Source organism: Hemitrygon akajei, chromosome 11 (genome assembly GCF_048418815.1).
Source record: "Hemitrygon akajei chromosome 11, sHemAka1.3, whole genome shotgun sequence".
NCBI classification, from domain to species: Eukaryota; Metazoa; Chordata; class Chondrichthyes; order Myliobatiformes; family Dasyatidae; genus Hemitrygon; species Hemitrygon akajei.
Window position 1 is genome coordinate 25,819,513 of NC_133134.1, and position 21,141 is coordinate 25,840,653.

Genomic DNA, 21,141 nt, shown 5'->3' on the forward strand with positions numbered 1-21,141 from the left:
TAGTTTAGTTTTATACACATATATAAATGTACCTTACATGCAACAGTTAGGGCCCAAGATCTGTTTGTAATATATTATAATATAAATATATTTGATTTTATTAAATAAAGCAGTCTCAGTATAAATATATAAAACGTGATAATTATGGAAAACGTACTTTTTAAAAATATAAAGATGCGGGAGGGGTCATTATTTACAATCACGAAGACGTTCATTTTATGAATTTACATTCAATTATAAATGCATTTGAAAATTTCTAACTAGGCGTTTATCAGTAACTTGAAGCGTGTGAAATGTTTACTTTAAGTGCGCGCAATTCAATGAGGAAGAGTCATCCTCTGCAGAAACCTCGCGGTAAAGCAAGACAACCGAAATACGGGCTGCGCCCTCGCCCGCCCTCCGTAGGACCAACCCCGGTCCACGATGAGTATCGAAACCAGTTTCGCGTCGGGATCAGTTGGAGAATAGGTGACATGGCTTCAGGTCCCGAGCTGTCCACATTTCTTAAAGCCCAGCGCAGAGGCTACGAGGGATTTAGCGAAGGTATGCTGCGAAACGGTCCGAAGCCGCATTCCGGAATCCTGTAACTCATTTCCCCGCCGTCTCCGGGGTCGTTCTCCAGAATCCCGTGACGTCTGAGCCGGCTGGGCATTCCCGGGGCCGCGTTCTAGAACGGCGTGACGCCTCTTCCGGGGATTTCTCTGCCGCCGGAGTCTTTCTGGGCCGTGCCTTTGCGCGATCTCTCCTGGGACGTGGCCTCCACACTCTCACGTTGTGCGCCCGAATCACATGAATGGGTGAGGGAAGTAAGGGTCACCCGAAACTCTGGCAGTGGCCTCGAGCGGAAATAATGCAAGCTTAAGCCGGGCAGGGAGGTCGTGTTTATTTTCGGTTACGGGAGTTGTCTGTTTGCCACTGTTTTACTTCGGCGATTTGCAGAAAACTGGAACAATTTATCCCGAGTTATTTTCAGATAATTCAGTGGCAATTCTGCATATCCTTCCCGTTACACTGCGCAAAGTACGACTTCACTTGAGAAGATGTGCTGCACTTTACTGGAATTATTAATGGGACAAGAGTGTTTTATTTTGTTTGTTTTTTTATTGCCAGCAAAGTGAAGGCTTAAGCTTGCTTACAGTGCTTGGAAGTAGGGATGGAGGAATCTTTGGAGAGGGTAACCTTATGACACTAGGGGCGTGGGCTCGATGCTTTTGGGCGCTGATTGCATGCAGTATGTGTTTGTAGTAGACGAGTTTGAATTTTGACTACTAGGTAACTCCCTAGAGGGGCAGTGAGAGGGGGCACGCTTAAGATGAAAGGATCTGTGACTCTTTCTAAAGTCAGGAGCTTGTCTGAACTTGTACAACTAACTATTGTTATTAAAAGTTCAGCGAAGAAATGGTAGAGTCAAAGCGCTGAGGCTCTTTAGCCCACTATGCTGACCCGTCAATGATAGCTGACGCCAGGTTTTGTCCTTCCACAACTTGGCTTCTGAGGTCCCTCCTGTTCAGATGCTTGTTAAATGTTTTGATTATATTGCCTCCAACACCTCCCCGACGGTAGATTCCAGATAATCAATCACTCTCACTATGTGAAGACTAACATTCCCCTCTGTTCCCATCTAAATGAGCTTCCTCTCACCGTAAACCTTTGGAAATGAGGACTTTTTTCAATGCAGGCAGTTGTAATGGGAAACGCTCCATGAAAGGGCAGGAGACGCAACTGTAATGTTCAACAAGTGAATTTGTAAAGGATGGGGGGGGGGGGGGACTGAGTGAACAGCGCTTACAAAGTGCTGGCTTGAAGTATCTGTGATCACCTGGACTGTTTGCTGCAGACTTGCTAAGTGGGAATATTTTCTATAAGGGACTAGACAATAAAAATTTCAGCAGCATTTCTGGAAAGAATATACAGGATCATTTTCATTTCACACTTTCTTCAAAGAACTCTAGGACTTGCGGAGATCTGTTAGTTTTTAGGGTTTGCAAGTTCTTGTTTTCATGTGAGGGATGATTGATATCTTTCAACTACATCTATGGTTTTCTGTATTTTATGGCTACAGGAGAAGACAAATCTGAGAGTTGTATTCTGCATACAGGCTTTGATAATAAAATAAGCCTTTGAACCTTTATAAAATTGAAAGCAATAGAAAATGTGAATCCTATGTTTGAAATCAAGGGATCCCTAGAAGGTAGAAATAAGGGTTGCCAACACCAGCTAGCATCTTTGAAGATTGGATCAAAATCTTTGCTCGTGTTACCTATTACTTTTGGGATTGAGAGTGAATAAAGTGAGAGATAGAGACCTTGCCGTTTGAGAGAGGAAAATAGCAAAGAGTGGAGTAATAACTGCTCAGGAAGTAGCTGTGGTTGCAAAATGTCCCCAGCATTGAGCATCCACTGTCCCTATTCTCAAATGGAGGTGGACCCATTTTCTACCTTAGGCCATGAACTTGTCGATCAGCCCTGATGAGTTATTAACTTCAGACTTTCTGCATAATCACTCAAAGAGTTGAACTGCATGTGCATGTAATGAGAGCTGTATAACTCATCTCCTTCTACCTTAGACCACTGACTTATCAATCACCCATGCTGTGCACACGTTCTGGAGGTCCAAGATCCGTATGCTCCACGACTGCTGGACTAAGTGTGTAAATGTAGGAGGGGAATATGTTGAAAAATAAATGTGCTAGGTTTTCTAAAATTGACTCCTTCTACCTTAGGCCAAGAACTTATCAATCACCCCTCGTATAAGGAATGAGAATCTGGAAACTTGGTGATCTGTTTTAGCAAACTTGAAGAGGGATTGCTTTCTTAACGTTTAAAATAGTGATATTTTTCCCCTCAATGATATTTTTTCACACAAAATGCTGGAGGAATTCAGCAGCATCTATGGAAAAGAGTACAGTTGGTGTTTCAGGCCGAGACCTTTCATCATAACTGGAGGGAAAAAAAGATGAGTCAGAGTAAAAGGGTGTGGGGAGGGGAGGAAGTAACACAAGGTGCTAGGTGAGACTGGGGGAGGGGTGAAATAAAGAGCTCAGAAGTTGATTGGTGAAAGAGATACAGGGCTGGAGATGGAGGAATCTGATAGAAGAGGACAGAAGGCCAGAGAAGAAAGAAAAGGTGGAGGTGATGAGGTAACGAGATAAGGTGAGGGCGAGAAATGGGAAATGCTGAAGGGGGGGGGGGGGGGGGCGGCGGCATTCCTGTAAGTTCAAGAAATTGATGTTCATGCCTTCAGGTTGGAGGCTACCCAGAGAGAATATAAAGCCTCCAAGCTGAGTGTGACTGACATATCAGTCCATGGCCTCCTCCACTGTCGCGATGAGGCCACGCTCGCCCCTGTGGTTCAGTAGTTCAATGTCCTGTTAACTTCAGTATACCATAAGATGCTGGGGATGGTCAGGAGCTTAGGTAGCATTTCTTGTGGGAACAGGAATTAGTTGATTTTGGCGGTTGAACTGGTAGGTGGGAAGCTTATAGATAAAATGGTTTTTTTTAAAAAAAGGACCAGATGCAAGGAGAAATGGGGAAGAGATAGAAAAAAGAAAAGCACACAGTACTCCTGCACAGCTTTAGTGGCAATGAGGGTGTAAATGGCAGGGATAATGAGAAAATTCAAATAAATAAAATATCAGAAGTTAAAAGTGTACAAGAACTATATGGGAAGCCTATAACCCTGGACTATGCAGTAATAACCACAGTAACAATTTGGGATTTCTGTGCATGTGTAGTTAAATATGGAACAGTTTCTGCACCACATCCCTTAAATGGTCTTTCCTACTCTCCTTGTTCTGTTGATAATTATTGAGTCTGTTCATATGTTCACATTTTTTAAGTTTGATTATTCATGTTTGCACACGTAACCATTCTGCTAATTGTTGACTGCTCATGGTTGTTTGCACTATTGTCTTGTAAATTGGTGGTTGCTATTGTGCTGTCTGTTACGGTATTGTCCTGTGTTTTATGCTTGGCATCGAACCACAATCAATTCTGGTATGTTTCATCTACTGGCAGTAAAGTGATTCTGAAAAGCTTCTGTGACTTTTATCAGTGCAGCAGCACAGGGTGCTCTGTTTGTAGTCCTTGGATTGGGGAGAACCACGATATTTACAAGCAACTGAAAAATGCGAGCCTCTTGCACGTTTTATGATCATGTAATAAGTCAATATTGCTGCTTAGAAAGCTTTTCCATTTGGATTGTGATTTCTGTGAATAACTATTCAAAATAAGTACAGCTGATTTTAAAGCTTCAGTCTATTAATGGTATTTCAGCTCCTATTTTGTGTTACTATAATTTTCTTTATGATCTAACATGTTTGCATGTTCCTTCACATCAACTCGTCTGCTTTGCTGATTTCTAAGAAGGCTGTCATGTATTTGCCATTGAGCTAGCTGTGCAGCCTGTAAACTTTTGACCGTGGATATCATTTTAAACAATACACGATGTCAAGCGGTGTCGTTAAAGGGGAGCCCATGCCGTAGGTCAGTGTATCTTTATGGTATATCATTATATCTCCAAGGTCAGCAGAGAGTGCCATTATTTCACTGCTGGCAGCATCTGAAACAATGAATCCATGTTCTGTTGTCAAGAAAATGAAGATGGAGTGTGTCTGACCATATTCCCACTGCAAGAACAAAACCAACAAGTCTGAATTTCAGCAAATTCAACCTCCTCATGTTGCTAGCATTCCCTTTGGAAGAGGATGTATGATCTGTACTTGAGGCCTTGAGTTGTTGTGCAGGATCATCCAATCTCAAGTATGTAACTGCAGCATCAGCATGGACTACCTTATACTCCATTTGGGTGACTCAACTAGAACCAGGGGACATTGCCTCAAGATTCAGGGAGAAGATTTAGGACAGAGATGAGGAGAAACTGTTTTTGTCAGAGGGTGGTGAATCTGTGGAATTCTCTGCCCAGGGAAGCAGTTGAGGCTTCTTCACTAAATATATTTAAGATACAGTTAGATAGATTTTTACATAGTAGGGGAATTAAGGGTTATGGGGAAAAGGCAGGTAGATGGAGCTGAATTTACAGTCAGATCAGCCATGATCTTATTGAATGGTGGGGAGGGTCGATGGGCTGGATGGCCTACTCCTCCATTTCTTATGTTAAATATCAATTTCTCCTTGCAGTGAAAAAAATTCCCTTCCCTCTCCCCTCTTTTATTCCCCACTCTGGCCTTTTACCAATCACCACCCCCCTGGGTCCCATTCTCCTTCCCTTTCATTTATGGTCCACACTCTCCTCTATTATCAGATTCCATCATCTCCAGTCCTTTGCCTTTTCTTATCACCTGTCACTTGGCTTTACCTATCACCTTCTAGCTATCCTCCTTCCCCACCCCCACCCCCACCCCCAGCTTATGATGCTGTCATCTATCTCCTTTCTTTCCAGTCCTGAAGAATGGTCTCGGCCCACAACATCCATTGTTTATTCATTTTCATAGACGCTGCCTGTACTGCTGACTTCCTTCCATTTTATGTGTGTGTAGCTCAGACCGCCTAACCATGTTCTGTGATTGCATTCAGCAGGCTGGACCTGTGCTGGATTCTGTATTTGGTAGTTTTAAATGGAGGAGGGAGCTCCCTCATAGATGCTGATCGTATCAGCAGTGTAGCTAAACATCCCATTGTTGGCACTTCTGTGGACGCTTTCTCATCACTTAAAAATTGTGAATTTGCTTCTGCCTTTATCATACGCTGACCATACAAAGCCAACATATGTAAGATATTTATTTCTTGCTCCCCTGGACCACAATCCTTCCAGTTAAAAAGTGATCAATATTGAAGAAAAGTAGCTTTGCATGTCTGCTATTTTCCTTAATATCCTGTACCTTTAGTGCAGGGGTTCCCAACCATTTTCTGTGCCATGGACTAATACCATTAAGCAAGGGGTCGGTGGACCTCAGGTTGGGAAGCCCTGCTAGTGTGATAGTCTTAAAAAGTTTAATGGCTCTGGGCCTGTACTTATATGTATTTAGAAAAATGAGGTTGGGGGATACCATTGAAAATTACCGGATTTTGAAATCCCTTGATAGCGTGGTGTGCCGAGGATGTTTTCTGTAGTGGGAGAGTTTAGTACCAGAAAGCATTGCCTCAGAATACAAAGACATCCTGTTAGGACAGGGATGAGAAGAAATTTGTTAAGCCAGAATATGGTAAATCTGTGGAATCCATTGCTACAGAGAGAGCAATTCATTGGGTATATTTAAAGTGGAGTTTGGTAAGTTCTTGATTGGTAAGGGTGTCAAAGGTTATGGGGAGAGGCCTGGAAAATGGGGTTGAAAGGGATAGAAAATCAGCCATTTTGGAGTGGTGGTGCAGACTTGATGGGCCAAATGGCTTAATCCAGCTTCTTTGTCTCATTGCACAGAAATAGGCCCTACAGCCTAACCTGTCCATGCCAACCAAGATGCTTGTCTTAAGCTAAAATTGTTTTCCTCCATTTGCCCATATCCCTTAAAGGCTTGTCTATCTACGTATCTGTGCCAGTGCTTTTTAAATCCTGTTAATGTACCTGTCTCAGCTGCTTCCTCTGGCAGTACATTCCTGTATGGATCATCTGGGCGAAAAGGTTGCCCCTTGGGTTCATATTAAATCTTTTCCTTCTCACCTTAAATCCATGTCCTCGAGTTCTTGATACCCCAACCTGAGGAAAAAATCTCTGCATGTTTACCCTACATGATGTTATACACCTCTATGAGATAACCCCTCATTGCATTTTCATCTATTCCTTTAAGTATTAACCAGTGACCATTTCAAGCTAAACTTGTCTAGGAGTTTAATTTCCATTACAAATATGTCATTGTAGTCTTTCTACACTTCCTGCTCAGTATATACAAAATCTCGCTCAAGCTGCAGTGAATTTTATTTCTGACAGTATTGCATTAAGAAGGAGAACTCTTGCATCAAAATACACTGTTGTCCCATCTGTGCCCAGGTTGGAAATATGAAGCAATGAAACTGGATTCTGTTGGCAGGAAGCCAAGGATGAAGTTTACTTTAATCAGTGGTTCCCATTGGAACCGCCTGTGCTTATCCCAAAAGGTACTCCCCTGATTTTCAGGAAATTCCAGCATGTTGCTGACATTCCCTGTAGAAGAGAATGTGTGGGTTCTATTTCCAACCCAGATTCTTCTGACCCTCACAGCTGAGCTGCAGCAACAGCGTGCCATTTGACTGTTGTAATTGGAATTCAATACCACCATCAAAATGTTTTTCCTCCCATGCAAGAGCACCAAAATCCTGAAATTATGCAAAATTACAGAATTGGCATTGATGACCATTTCTTTACTCTGTTGATTAACTTCTGGCTGGAATTGAGGATTGTAACTTTTCCCATTATGAAGGTGTGGATCCAACTTGTAAATTCATTTTTAATGATGACAAAACCAAGATGTGTTTTTTAGAACGCATTGACCTCCATGGGTTCTCTCGTTTCTGCACTTCTATTCCAACCTCATTTCCATTTTGTGCTTGTCCTTGGATGAAAGTCTTCTTGAATTAATTTAAAGTCGAGTTTAGAATTTTTGAATTCCCAGTTTCCCGAGCTTTATCCATCCATTGCTCAGCATCAATTTCTACTCAACTTTGATACTGATTGCGGAAAATCTTTTTTCCTTCTCTAGCCTTAGAGAATAGAACAGTACCGCACAGAAACGGGCCTCTCAGCCCCCAATATTGTGTCAAATTAATTAATCTGATCCTTCCTGCCTGCACATGGTCCATACCTCTCTACTCTCATCAATGCATCCATGTTCCTTTCTATGAGCCTTTTTAAACACCTCTGTTGTATCTGTGTCCACCACATTCCAGGCACCCACCACTTTTTTTTTAATAAACCTGCCCTGTGTGCATCTGCTTTGAACTTTTCCCCTCCCCTTAAATGCATGTCCTCTAGTATTACACATTTCAACACTGGGGTAAAAGAGACCAGCTTTGTGGTGTTTCTATGCTTCTTGCAATCTTTATGAACTTCTGTCAGATCTTCCTTTGGCCTTCTCCGCTCTGCTCCAGAGTAAACAATCAGTTGTCCAGCTTCTCCATACCCTTCAGGCAGCATCTGATAAATCTCTCGTATTGTAGGCGCTGTCCATGGCCTCTGTATCCTTCCTATTGTAACACCCTGGGAAAGGTTTCACTGCTAATGTAACGGTTTTTCTGTAGCAGCAGTGTTTGGTTTATGGCTAGAGATAACGGGCACTCTGGAATGTGCGCGGTCCAATGAAGGGAGTGTTTTTCTCCTGTTGTGTGCCTGAGAATGAGGTGATCTGGGTCTTTTGTTCGGCGGAAGACAAATTGCCAGAAAGGAGAGGTTGTAGACACCAGAAAGGAGTGGACTTGGAATGGGGCCGGGAGTCGACGAAGCCTGGGAAAATCGATGGAGGACCAGCGGAAGGGAAACCGTCAGCTCCAACTTGTGCACATTAGGCTGTTCCATTAAAATGGGCCCTTTTTGTTTTACTTTACTAACTCTTTAGTCAAATTAAGAATTATAAAGCTAAATTATTTAATGGCATATGGTGTATTGTCTCTTATTTCGTGGTACTGATTTGTAACGGAGGAACAGATCACACAGCATCCACACAAACAGGAGGTTTTCACCTCAGATTTCACTCATTTGGTGGGGACAGAGACTGTCTTCCATCGACTAACGTCGCCGGCCGAACCTGAGGGTTACACTATAATGGGGTAACTATAACTGAATACTGTACTCTAGATGCAGCTTAATCATGGTTTTGTAAAGCCACATCATAACTTCCTGACTCTTCAATTCAATGTTGTTGTTGTTGTTGTTCCTTTCCGTGTTTCGTGGCACATGAGGTGCCATCCTTGCTGTTTCTTTAGCATTTGTCTTTTTTACGAGGCCGAGTTGCTAGCTCGACACTCAACCCAGCACAGATGGAAAGCGTGCAAGGGTCCAGCTGGATTTGAACCCGGGACCACTCGTCTCAAATTCCTGTGTGGATACCACTACACTGTTGGCTGGCTGTCAACTCATTAGCTTGACTAATAAGAGCAAGCATTTTGTATATTGTCTTTACCACCCTTATCTACTTGTGTCAGCACTTTCAGGCAGCTATGAATTTGAACCCCAAGTTCCCTCTGTACATATATATTCTCAGGGTCCTGCTGTTACTGTGTACTTTCTCTTTCTATTCGAATCTCCCAGAGTGCAACACTTTGCACTTGTCTGTGTTAAACTCCATCTGCCATTTCTCTGCCCATGTCAATAGCTGATGTGTATCAAACTTACCTGTATGTACTATCCCCAAATCCACCAATCTTTGTGCCATCTGGAAACTTATCCATGCAAATTAAAAGAGTGGTTAAGAAGATATATGGTGTGTTGACCTTTGTTAGTCAGGGGATTGAGTTCAAGAGCCACGAGGTAATGTTCCAGCTCTATGAAGACCGTACTTGGGGTTGTGTTCCTTTCTGGTTGTCTCGAAGGATGTTGAAACTTTAGATAATGTAAAGAGGTACCAGGATGTTGTCAGGGTTAATGAACATGTTTAATGAGGAAAGTTTGAGCGAACTAGGCCTTTTAGCTTTGGAGTAAAGGAGTATGAGAGGAGACATGATAGAAGTGTAGGAGATGATGAGCATAAATGCAGTGGACAGCCAGCATCTTTTTTTCTGAGTGAAAATGACTTTTAAGGTGATAGGAGCAAAGTATTTGGGGGGGGGGGATGTCAGAGGTATGATTTTTTTTTACACAGAAGTAAGTGCATGGAACACACTTCCCGGTGTGATGATAGAGGCAGCTACATTAGAGATATTTAAGTCTCTTAGATAGGCACGTGGATGAAAGAAAAATGGAGGCCTATGTAGGAGGGAAGAGTTAGAATAATCTTGAAGTATCTTACAAGGTCAGCATAGCATCCATCATAGGCTGAGGGGCTTGTACTGTTCTATGTAACCCACCCATCCACCTGTCCAGGCAAGTCATGTGTGGTATATAAAACAGCAGAATTCCCTGTGTTACTGATGGAGCTAGAGATTCCCGGTTCTTCCGGTTCCCTACTCAGTGCCGTGCGACACTCCATGACCATTCAAAATTCTCTTCAAAACCTGGTTGACTGGGGGTCCAGGATGTCAGCGGGTCCGACATTGCCAGAGACTCTTGCCAATCTGCCTGCCTTGTGATGAAATGAGGGTTGATGCAGGCAGTACTTACGTGACAATCCCATCTATTAAACTTAGATGCAGAGGATTACAAATCTCATCCATTTCTAGCAAAGCTTTCTTTCCTGCTTCGACCTGATTTAACAAACCCACTTGAGGCAATCCCTTCTCAGCCTTTGCCATTCACTTCCCAGTCCTCTAATTTTGTCGCTAAATAGAATGTGTACAGGTGTTCATTCAGAGCCCTGATGTTCTGATGTCCTTGCTGTATCCTTATCAGCTTGCAATTCTGGAAATGTACAGCACAGAAGATTTTTGATGAAGTGTTACCGCTCTGCCTTTTAAAGGAATGTTATCTGAAGTTGAAGCCAGTGTTCTGGAAGGGCTTTAGATTTCTTATCAATTCTGTTTTTCACACACACACACACTACACGTCATCTTAGCCAAAAGGCCGAGAAGCGATTCACAAGGCAATATTATCAGCAATATACGTTTGCAACAGGTAACTACTTCTGTTGTTGCCAATTAACTAGACTCTAATTTTATACTCGTTCCTCAATCACACTTTGTTTACTTGTGCACAAGGAAAGCAACTACCCCCTGTCTCCAAACTGCTCTGAAGTGTTCATTTTTATAGTTATTGATCCTCTTGGAATTCCTAATTCCATCACTTATATATATAATTACCAATCATAATACATATTCTGGGTGATGATAACCATTTAAATCTCGGTATTGAAGGCCAATAATACTTCAGAATGAGTAAAATAACTTCAAAAATAAGTGTAAACCAGGTTTACGTTGGTATCGGTATTTTGTTTAGTGGCCTTGGTTTTCAGTCTTTCAGTGCAGAGGAACAGAAGATGCTGGAAATCCGGAGTGACACACGTAATCTACACAGAGGAGCTCACAAAGAGGAATACAGAGCCGATGCTTCAGAGGAAGGGTTCGGTGCGAAATGTTGGCTACTTACTGTGCAAAGAGGAGCTAGGTTCTCAAGGTTTGAGTTTCGCATGGTGGCCACCTTCAGCCAGAGTGACTGTGCAATGTGTGTACACTGTCTCTGTCAGCAAACAATTTTAACCTTTGCCTTGCTGCAGCTTTCACACATAGTAAAGATTTGGTGCAAAGCTCTCCGTTTTTTTCGCATTATAGAAACGTTGCAGTTTTTATTATTGCACAGTTGCTTAAATTTCATTATACTTGGGGAATAGAAATGGAAAGATGTCAGCACTTGTGCACCTGAAACTCCCTCTACCTCACTTCATCCAACCCTAGAAACACAGTCTATACCTTTCTGTCTTGTGATTAACTAGTTCCAGTTTAAATGTGTCAGTTGCTTCAGTTATTTCCAGTGTTAAGGAGTGCCACATTCTAATTAATCTTTGAGTAAAGTTCTCCTGAATTTTTGCTGAATTGTTCACTTCTGTTCCTGTCTACCTTTTCAGGTTCCATCATTATCTATTTGTCACTCTCAATCTTTTTTTTTTAATTCAGTGTTCGTTCTTTCTTGATGTGTATCATAGCCCCATAAGACTCTGGAGTAATTTTGAAGGAGAGTTTGAAGTTCAAAGTAAATCACAGAGAAAGGCTGAACAAGTTAGGTCTTTATTCTTTGGAGCGTAGATGGTTGAGGGGGGACTTGATAGAGGTATTTAAAATTATGAGGGGGATAGATAGAGTTGAAGTGGATAGGATTTTTCCATTGAGAGTAGGGGAGATTCAAACAAGAGGACATGAATTGAGAGTTAAGGGGCAAAAATTTAGGGGTAACAGGAGGGTGAGCTTCTTTACTCAGAGAGTGGTAGCTGTGTGGAACGAGCTTCCAGTAGAAGTGGTAGAGGCAGGTTCAATATTGTCATTTTTTAAAAAAATGGATAGGTATATGGACAGGAAAGGAATGGAGGGTTATGGGCTGAGTACAGGTCGGTGAGACTAGGTGAGAGTAAGCGTTCGGCACGGACTAGAAGGGCCAAGATGGCCAGTTTCCGTGCTGTAGTTGTTAGATGGTTATATAAAATTTATTATCAGAGTACATACATGTCACCACATACAACCTGATTCTTTTCCTGCTGGGAGGGAGCTTATCTATTTTACTGGATTGTGGATTCTTTTAGGATCTTTTGCACAGGATAATGAACATGTTTCTGTGGATCCCTTTTATATATTGGAGAAAAGTCCTGTATTTTCACATTCATTTATCTTGTTATTGGCTGCCTTGTTTTTATCTTAGAAAAGAGATATTGAAGTATTGTGAGTAATATTGTTATTTGGGCACGAAGTGTGAATTAGGCACAAGAATAATCATGCTTCAGCTTTGTACTTTAGTTCACTTGTTACTTTTTCTTGAAACAGGGTAAATACTAATAACATCAGTCCTGATGAAGGATCTCGGCCCAAAATGCCAACTATTTCCTCTTTTCCGTTGACGCTGCCTGGCCTGTTGAGTTCCTTTCGTGTGTGTTGCTCTGGATTTCCATCATTTTCTCATGTTCATGGTATCAATCCTTTGCAAGTGTCAGACACCCAAATTTCACATGAAATCACTTGTGCAGCAAATAGGAGGAAAGGATGTCTCATGTTCATCGTATCAATCCTTTCAATCATCTTGTGTGTGTTGCTTGAATTTCCAGCATCCGCAGATTTTCTCTTGTTCTGCAGAATAATTATTTACACTGTATTGTGCTGCTAATTTGTCTTTTTATGCATTTTTTTAAAAATTAGTTGATTTGAGTCGGTGGGTGGAGTGGGGTTAAGAGAAGTGTATTTCTTCCTTGAATATAGAGCCCTCAAACAATATATTGTAAATGCACTTACATTAACTACCCATGCAGCCTTTTGGCAACTCTTTTTGTCATGCTGCTCTTTGCTGTTCAATTATCCAGAAGTGGTAAGAATATTAAGTTTTGCTAGTAATATTATTAAGCTTTTTCAGTGGTCTTGGCTTGAAAGGACAATTCCATTGTTGGTAACAGTAGTGCTATTCCAGAGAGTTAACCTTTATCATGTTTCACTTAAACTAGGGATCTGGTTAAAATATGTGGAAAGGGGAAGAGAGCAGTTAATTGGCCCGATACCCAAGATGGCTACGTATTGAACACATTGGTTTTATCACTCAGTTGCTTTAATTCATAAGCAATTTAAAAGTGGAAATGAAATGACAATGCTAGTTTGCCATCATTAGATTAGGATATATGTGCTTGTTTTATGGAGTTAAAGCTGAAAGGTATTTTGTCCATCTGTTGTCCCCTAATAAAGGGAAATGTTCACAAACACATTATTCATTCTTTGTCAGCTGGGCTCATTTGCTACAACTATTGACGGAAAGAGATGATTGTGGTTTCAAGTCTCCCAGGGTTCTTAAGCAAGTCATTTATGCAATTACTGTGTGCTATACTGATGGCTTTTTTAAAATTGGGCATTATACCCCCTCCCCATTTAAATTCATCTGAGGAGTCAACAAGTTGGAGGTTGACATGACATACTGGCATCCTCAGCCAACAGCTCTGATAACAGGTTACAAAGTTATTCATACCCTACTGCTGGATTGTGGAGACGGCAGCTGGATTTTCTGATGCAATAGCTGCCAAGCAAGTGTCTGACTTTTCTGAAGTAAATTAAATAAAATTCAGTATTTAGCCCATGTGGTCAAGTTACTGAACTTCAATCCAAAGACTTTTACTGCTGAACTGGGCCACACCCTCTTCTAGCTGCTACTGTCGGGCAGGAAGTAGAGGCCTGAAGTCCCATGCCATCAGGTTCAGGAACAGCTACCCCTATGATCAATAGGGTCTTGATCTGACCTGCACAGCCCTAGCTGTACCTCAGCGGTGGAACACCACAGACCTCCTCTTGCCCTGCTATGGATTGTCTTTTTTCATTTGCATCAATGGCTCGTTTTTGCAGTTTTTCCTCCTCTTCACTGTTTTGCATTATTTATGTGTAATTTATATTCTTTGTGCGATGCTCCTACAAGCAGGTTTTTGCACTGTATTTGTATCTGGCCATATTTGTGCACGTGACAGTAAACTTAAGAAATGTGATTCCGAATATCACAAGGCAAGGAAATCCCTAATATGTGGTGGAATCTGGTTAATTGGGACATATTGGGACCAGTGCATATTGGCCAAATTAAACAGCTGCCCAATTAGCTGAAGTTTCATGGAAATAGTTACAAAGGTATAAATAAAGCCAAACTGAGTACAAGCTATGTATTTAAATGAAACACCGATCAAATCAGAGCACCCCCAATGCCACTGACATACTATAAAACTGTGCGTTATTTCCTAATACCGGTAATTATCGACGGAGGAATTCATCCAGTGTACGTGATGAACAAAATCAGCGCGGACACAGAGTGCAGATAGTGGACTTGCTTCATAAAATGCTATCGAGATTGCATCCTGGAAGCTTTCATTGTCATTGTAGCATTCATTGTAGTTCGTAACTTGTTGAAATAGTGAAATCATTTCACTTTCACTCTCTGCCTGTATCTGGCATCTCCAAGCCCGAATGCTTGAAAACGCGATGAGCAAAAACATTTCGGAATTATCTTGCCAACAATCAGTGGAAAAAGGTCACTGCTTTTTTTGAACACAAACACACACGACTGAGTCTATTTAAAAACTGTTCGCTCTAAGCACGATGTAGCATCTAATGGCCATACAACTGATGTCTCCTATCCCCATTGAGTAGCACAGTGTCCCAAATAAACAAAGGGAATCGAGGCAATTTTCTTGATTGGTTTTCATTCTTTAGGAGTTGTCCCAAATAAACAGCCCTAAATAACTGATTGCTTAATTAACCAGAATCCACTGCATTGATACATGAAATTATTTTTTTCTGTTTTAAAACTCTGTGGATTCGCTTACATTTTCTCATGAACAAAATTGTCCAGCTTGATCTCGTCTGGCCAATATATGACTTCAGACCTTCAACAGTGTGGCTGAGTGGAAATTGGTATGGCTGAGCAAAATGCTCAGTGCAGGAGCTACTGCGGATATTATTACATACCGAATTGATCGTGGCAGCCACAGTATGTAAAAGGGTTAGTACAAATCCATGGACAACCCCTCAGGCATTTCATATAAACATTCTTGTTCCCTGGTTTCTTGCAGTAGTTGTGTAATTTTTCATTTAAATTAACAAATTATGATACTACTTTGCGATTCTGCGTTTCACGTTGTCACAGAATTGCATATTATGTCAATAACCTTATGTAGATTGCATATTTTTAAAATTTTACATTTTAATTGGAGGAAAAATTATGACAGAAATACTGAATAGCAGAAACATGAAAGAAATGGAAACTAAAAGGCCTAAACTCAGTAGCAGGTAATCTTTCAAAAATAATAATATGAGATAAATTTAATACTCAACAAATTTTTAAAAACTATATTGATAAAAGTATCTAATTTATGGGATGACTGTGATTTTTTTTTGGGAGTAAGGGCTCCCAACCTTTTTTATGCCATGGACCCCATTAACCAAGGGGTCTGTGGACTGCAGGTTGGGAACCCCTGCTTTGGAGAATTATTGATGAATATGGTATTTCTAGGCCACAGACGGCTTTAATTCTTTAGCAGCTTCATCCTGCTTTACCACCAGTATAATGTAGGTGTGGCTTCTGCGAAGATAGGTGAATGGAAGTGTGTATTTTATAAGAACGCTAGGGTAGAGATGTGCAATATATAATGCATCACAATGAATCTCCATTTCTAATATTTTTCTACAAAAAGAACTGGGCAATTGACAGTAACTATTTCTCAGAGATGGTATAAAAATGGATGATGACAGGACACTCATCTGCTCAGTACCCTACACAGTTTCCTTATCTGTTGACTTTGATCAGGTTCAATGAACAAAGAAGCGCTGTAAGTCATCTTACCTGCCATTTTGTTTTTCCTGAGTTCAGTATGAATATGTCTGGGTGTAGAAAATTAAATAAAGCTCACAAAACAGCACAACTTGGAATTCTTTTAAACAGTTAATAAACACCTTATTAAACACCTCAAATACAATAATATAAGCACTACAAATGATATTACATCTGATGATACACAAAAATTTCAGAAGTTATGGTATAAAATATTGCAACTATTAGTCTCCAGTAGGGCCTCCATGGTGTATCTTGCTTGTTTTAAGTGGCATTCCATTTGGGGCTTGGTACCCTTGTTAGTTTTCCCTTCCATATCTTGACCGTTAAGTAAAGCAGTAATAATTTCACTGCAGCTGTTCTGAGGAAGATAGTTCCCTGGCTCTGGGGCTGTTATCTCCAATTCTGTTTCTAATCAATTTGTTTTCTCAGCACCATTGCTGCAGCAAAAGTAATTTGATAAGTTCAAAGCAAATTTATTATCAAAGTATATACATGTTGCCATATACGACCCTGAGATTCGTTTTCTTGCCAGCATACTCAATAAATCCAGTAATCATAGTGAAATCAATGAAAGTGTGCACCTGACAGGGCAGGCAACCAGTGTGCAAAAGATGACAAACTGTATAAATACGAAAGAAATGACAATACATTTTTAAAAAGCAGTAAGTATTGAGAACATGTAGAGTTCTTGAAGAGTCCATAAGTTGTGCGAACAGTTCAGTGATAGGGAGAGTGAAGTTATCCCTTCTGGTTTAAGAGCCTGATGATTGAGGGGTAATACCTGTTCCTGAAACTGGTGGTCTGGGTCCTAAAGCTCCTGTACCTCCTTCATGATGTCACTTCTGATGATATTGTTTCTCCTCTTTTAACAGTGATTTGTCTTTGGATTATATGTGACTGGAGAAGCAACTAAAGTTATTTTGGAGATGTTTGCTAAAAATTTGCGAGAACAGCAAAACAAAAAACCTAGAAATGCAGTTCAGACTTGATGAATGAGACATGTTTGTTTGTCTCTTTTGTATTTTATTTAACAGAAATTATCAGCTTTGCTTCCACATGAAGAACTAAAAGTCAACAACAATAAACAAACATTTTTTGATCGGTGATCTTAAATCTGGCTAAATATGCTGCTGCTTCAATCAATATTGAGTTATAGGAGAGCAATTATAATATGAAATAGAAAGTATTAGCAGATGAGCGTAAAGTTCTGTCTGTTTCCTTAATGTCTTCTACCACCTGACATCTTTAGCATTATCCATGTGTAGAGCTTCTGAAATGGCCTGTAATTTAATACAAGTCATACCCCTAGGAAATACAACAGTTTGATAAATCCCGGATGATTTTAGAGAATCCGTATCTGTAACCTTCAGGCTTTCGATCAGAATTTGAGATGAAATAATTAGTATTCCTTTTTTTCCCCATTTAGATTATCTAGCATTTAAAAATGGGACATCTAAGGTGACACTAATCCAAGTATTTTAAAAAAATCTACTACTGAATATTTTGCATCTGTTATAACTTTCTGGTTTATAGCAGTGCGAGTCCTGTGCATCACATTAAGGTTGCTGATTTAAAGAACTAAGTCAGATGTCATTTTCAATCACGGGCATTCTGTGCACCTTAACTGCATTTTCAGGATCAAACTCTTCTGTTTTATTTTTCTGTGAAGGCTGTAAATCAGTGCCCTTGACTATTTTTGTTAGTTTTGATCCTTTCAACTAGGCAACTCTATTTTTTAACTTAACAAATTGTCTCAGCTCAGGATGTAGAGCGAACGTTGTGCTTGGAATGGACAATTCTGTCTGGTTTATAGCCAGGTTAGAGTGAGGGAGTTGTGAGGTTTAGAAGTATTGCAATTCATATACTAAGCAAAGGTGTTTAGGACATAATAAAATATCTTGCTCATTGGAACTTTGACAAAGTTCCACATGGAAGGTTAGTTAAGAAGGTTCAGTCGTTAGGTATTAATGCTGGAGTAATAAAATGGATTCAACAGTGGCTAGATGGGAGATGCCAGAGAGTAGTGGTGGATAATTGTTTATCGGGATGGAGGCAGGTGACTAGCGGGGTGCCTCAGGGATCTGTTTTGGGCCCAATGTTGTTTGTAATATACATAAATGATCTGGATGATGGGGTGGTAAATTGGATTAGTAAGTATGCTGATGATACTAAGGTAGGAGGTGTTGTGGATAATGAGGTGGGTTTTCAAAGTTTGCAGGGAGATTTATGCCAGTTAGAAGAATGGGCTGAACGTTGGCAGATGGAGTTTAATGCTGAGAAGTGTGAGGTTCTACATTTTGGCAGGAATAATCCAAATAGAACATACAGGGTAAATGGTAGGGCATTTAGGAATGCAGTGGAACAGAGAGATCTAGGAATAGATAGATAGATAGATACTTTATTCATCCCCATGGGGAAATTCAACTTTTTTCCAATGTCCCATACACTTGTTGTAGCAAAACTAATTACATACAATACTTAACTCAGTAAAAAAAAATATGATATGCATCTAAATCACCATCTCAAAAAGCATTAATAATAGCTTTAAAAAGTTCTTAAGTCCTGGCGGTAGAATTGTAAAGCCTAATGGCATTGGGGAGTATTGACCTCTTCATCCTGTCTGAGGAGCATTGCATTGGTAGTAACCTGTCGCTGAAACTGCTTCTCTGTCTCTGGATGGTGCTATGTAGAGGATGTTCAGAGTTATCCATAATTGACCGTAGCCTACTCAGCGCCCTTCGCTCAGCTACCGATGTTAAACTCTCCAGTACTTTGCCCACGACAGAGCCCGCCTTCCTTACCAGCTTATTAAGACGTGAGGCGTCCCTCTTCTTAATGCTTCCTCCCCAACACGCCACCACAAACAGTGCATAGTTCCCTGAAGGTGGAGTCTCATGTAGATAGGGTGGTGAAGAAGGCTTTTGGAATGCTGGCCTTTATAAATCAGAGCATTGAGTACAGAAGTTGGGATGTAATGTTAAAATTGTACAAGGCATTGGTAAGGCCAAATTTGGAATATTGTGTAGAGTTCTGGTCACCGAATTATAGGAAAGATATCAATAAATTAGAGAGAGTGCAGAGACGATTTACTAGGATGTTACCTGGGTTTCAGCACTTAAGTTACAGAGAAAGGTTGAACAAGTTAGGTCTCTATTCATTGGAGCGTAGAAGGTTGAGGGGGGATTTGATCGAGGTATTTAAAATGTTGAGAGGGATAGATAGAGTTGACGTGAATAGGCTGTTTCCATTGAGAGTAGGGGAGATTCAAACGAGAGGACATGATTTGAGAGTTAGGGAGCAAAAGTTTAAGGGAAACACGAAGGGGTATTTCTTTACTCAGAGAGTGATAGCTGTGTGGAATGAGCTTCCTGTAGAAGTAGTAGAGGCCAGTTCAGTTGTGTCATTTAAGGTAAAATTGGATAGGTATATGGACAGGAAAGGAGTGGAGGGTTATGGGCTGAATGCGGGTAGGTGGGACTAGGTGAGATTAAGAGTTCGGCACGGACTAGGAGGGCCGGAATGGCCTGTTTCCATGCTGTGATTGTATATGTATAAGTACATATATATGTATTGTATTTTTGCTTTTTCAACAAAAATCCAGTTTCCTTTTACTTGTGTTGTGCTAAAGATTTGCATATTTTTGAACTGAGAATTAAACTAGTTACCAGCACTTGCTTTTGATGAAATTGTCCACAATCTGCTTCCAGTTAGCCTCTTGTTGGAAGGAGATGCTTGCAGCATGATTAAACGTTGCATTGATAATCCTTGATATTTTAATTTTAAATAAATATGAAGAAATATTGTTGAATCTGACTACAGCAGGGCAGGTTGTTTTAGTTTTTAGTTATGAGACAGTTTGTAAAGTGAAAGTCAGTGTGATCATCACCATTCCTGGAACTTTACCAAGATCATCCACTAACAATGTTGTTTGATGGAGTGCATCCGGCAACTGTTCCTGCAGAGTTTGATGCACCTGTCCGGGACCAACATGGGTATCTATCTTCCCAGACTTGGTGTCCACAGCCAAGTTATTACCACAGTGCTCTTGCAGTAGCTGTGAAATCATGTGTTGCCTGAAACTTGGCTTTGAGTATTTTGGTCATTTTTAGTATCTAGGAAAATAAGCTTTGTGCAGCTCCGAACCTAACAGAAAAGGTCTCAGTGTGCTGAAACTGCAACTTGCTCGGTGGTCACCGAGTGCATCTAGACCATAGGATATAGGAGCAGAATTATGCCATTCGATCCATCGAATCTGCTCCACCATTTCATCGTGGCTGATCCATTATTCCTCTCAGCCCCAGCCTCCTGCCTTCATAAGACTGTATGTTTGTGGTCCTCTGCTGCCGTGGTCCATCCACTGCGAGGTTTGATGTTGTTTGTTCAGAGATCTGATCACCACTGTAGTAATGCATGGTTATTTGAGTTTATGTTGCCTTCCTGTCGACTTGAACCAGTCTGGCCATTCTCCCCCGACTTCTCATATTCGCCCACCGAACTGCCACTGACTGGATTTTTTTTTTGTTTATCGCACCATTCTCTGTAAAACTCTAAAGACTGTTCTGCTTAAGAAACCACTCCATCTGGCACCAACAATCATTCCACTGTCAAAGTCACTTAGATCCCATTTTTTTTCCCCCCCGTTCTGATGTTTGGTCCGACCAAGAACTGAACCTCTTGACCATGTCTGCGTGCTTTAATGCATTCAGTTGCTGTCACATGATCGGCTGATCAGATATGTGCATTAATGAACAGGTGACTAAAATAAAGTGTGTGTCTCTGTATATTCCCACCATCACAAGAACTGGTCTTCAATACTCGTCTCAGAGAATTTGAGGCCAAGATTAATTGGCCAGAAGACATGCCAGCCACTGAACTGTAAACTGCAGCTTCAACACTGGTTACACCTCCAGACAACCTGTCCCAACACAGTATTTACCACTCAATCAGTCTAACTGAAATCATCACCCAAGTGACGGAAGCACTCATTTTCCAATAACCTGCTGACTAATTTCCATTGCTCTGTATTTTACAATGCTTTTCTATAAACCAGAGGGAATCCATAAGTACGTATTGTTGATGAAGTGCTTTGTGCTTATTAACAATTAATTTTTAATTCATTACATGGAT

General features: G+C 40.8%; 1 protein-coding gene across 2 annotated transcripts in view; it reads left to right on the plus strand.

The window, feature by feature from the left end:
* The first annotated feature begins 335 nt into the window (after positions 1 to 335).
* Positions 336 to 21,141, plus strand: part of cpped1 (calcineurin-like phosphoesterase domain containing 1) — a 212,052-nt gene continuing 191,246 nt past the window's right edge. Inside the window, exon 1 of one of the 2 annotated variants that reach the window (XM_073060486.1) lies at positions 336 to 543. In XM_073060486.1, coding sequence (XP_072916587.1) covers positions 474 to 543 — 70 coding nt within the window. In that variant the 5' untranslated portion in view covers positions 336 to 473. Of the gene's footprint in view, positions 544 to 686; positions 798 to 21,141 lie in introns of those variants that run through there. The other variant, XM_073060487.1, reaches the window with a different exon arrangement.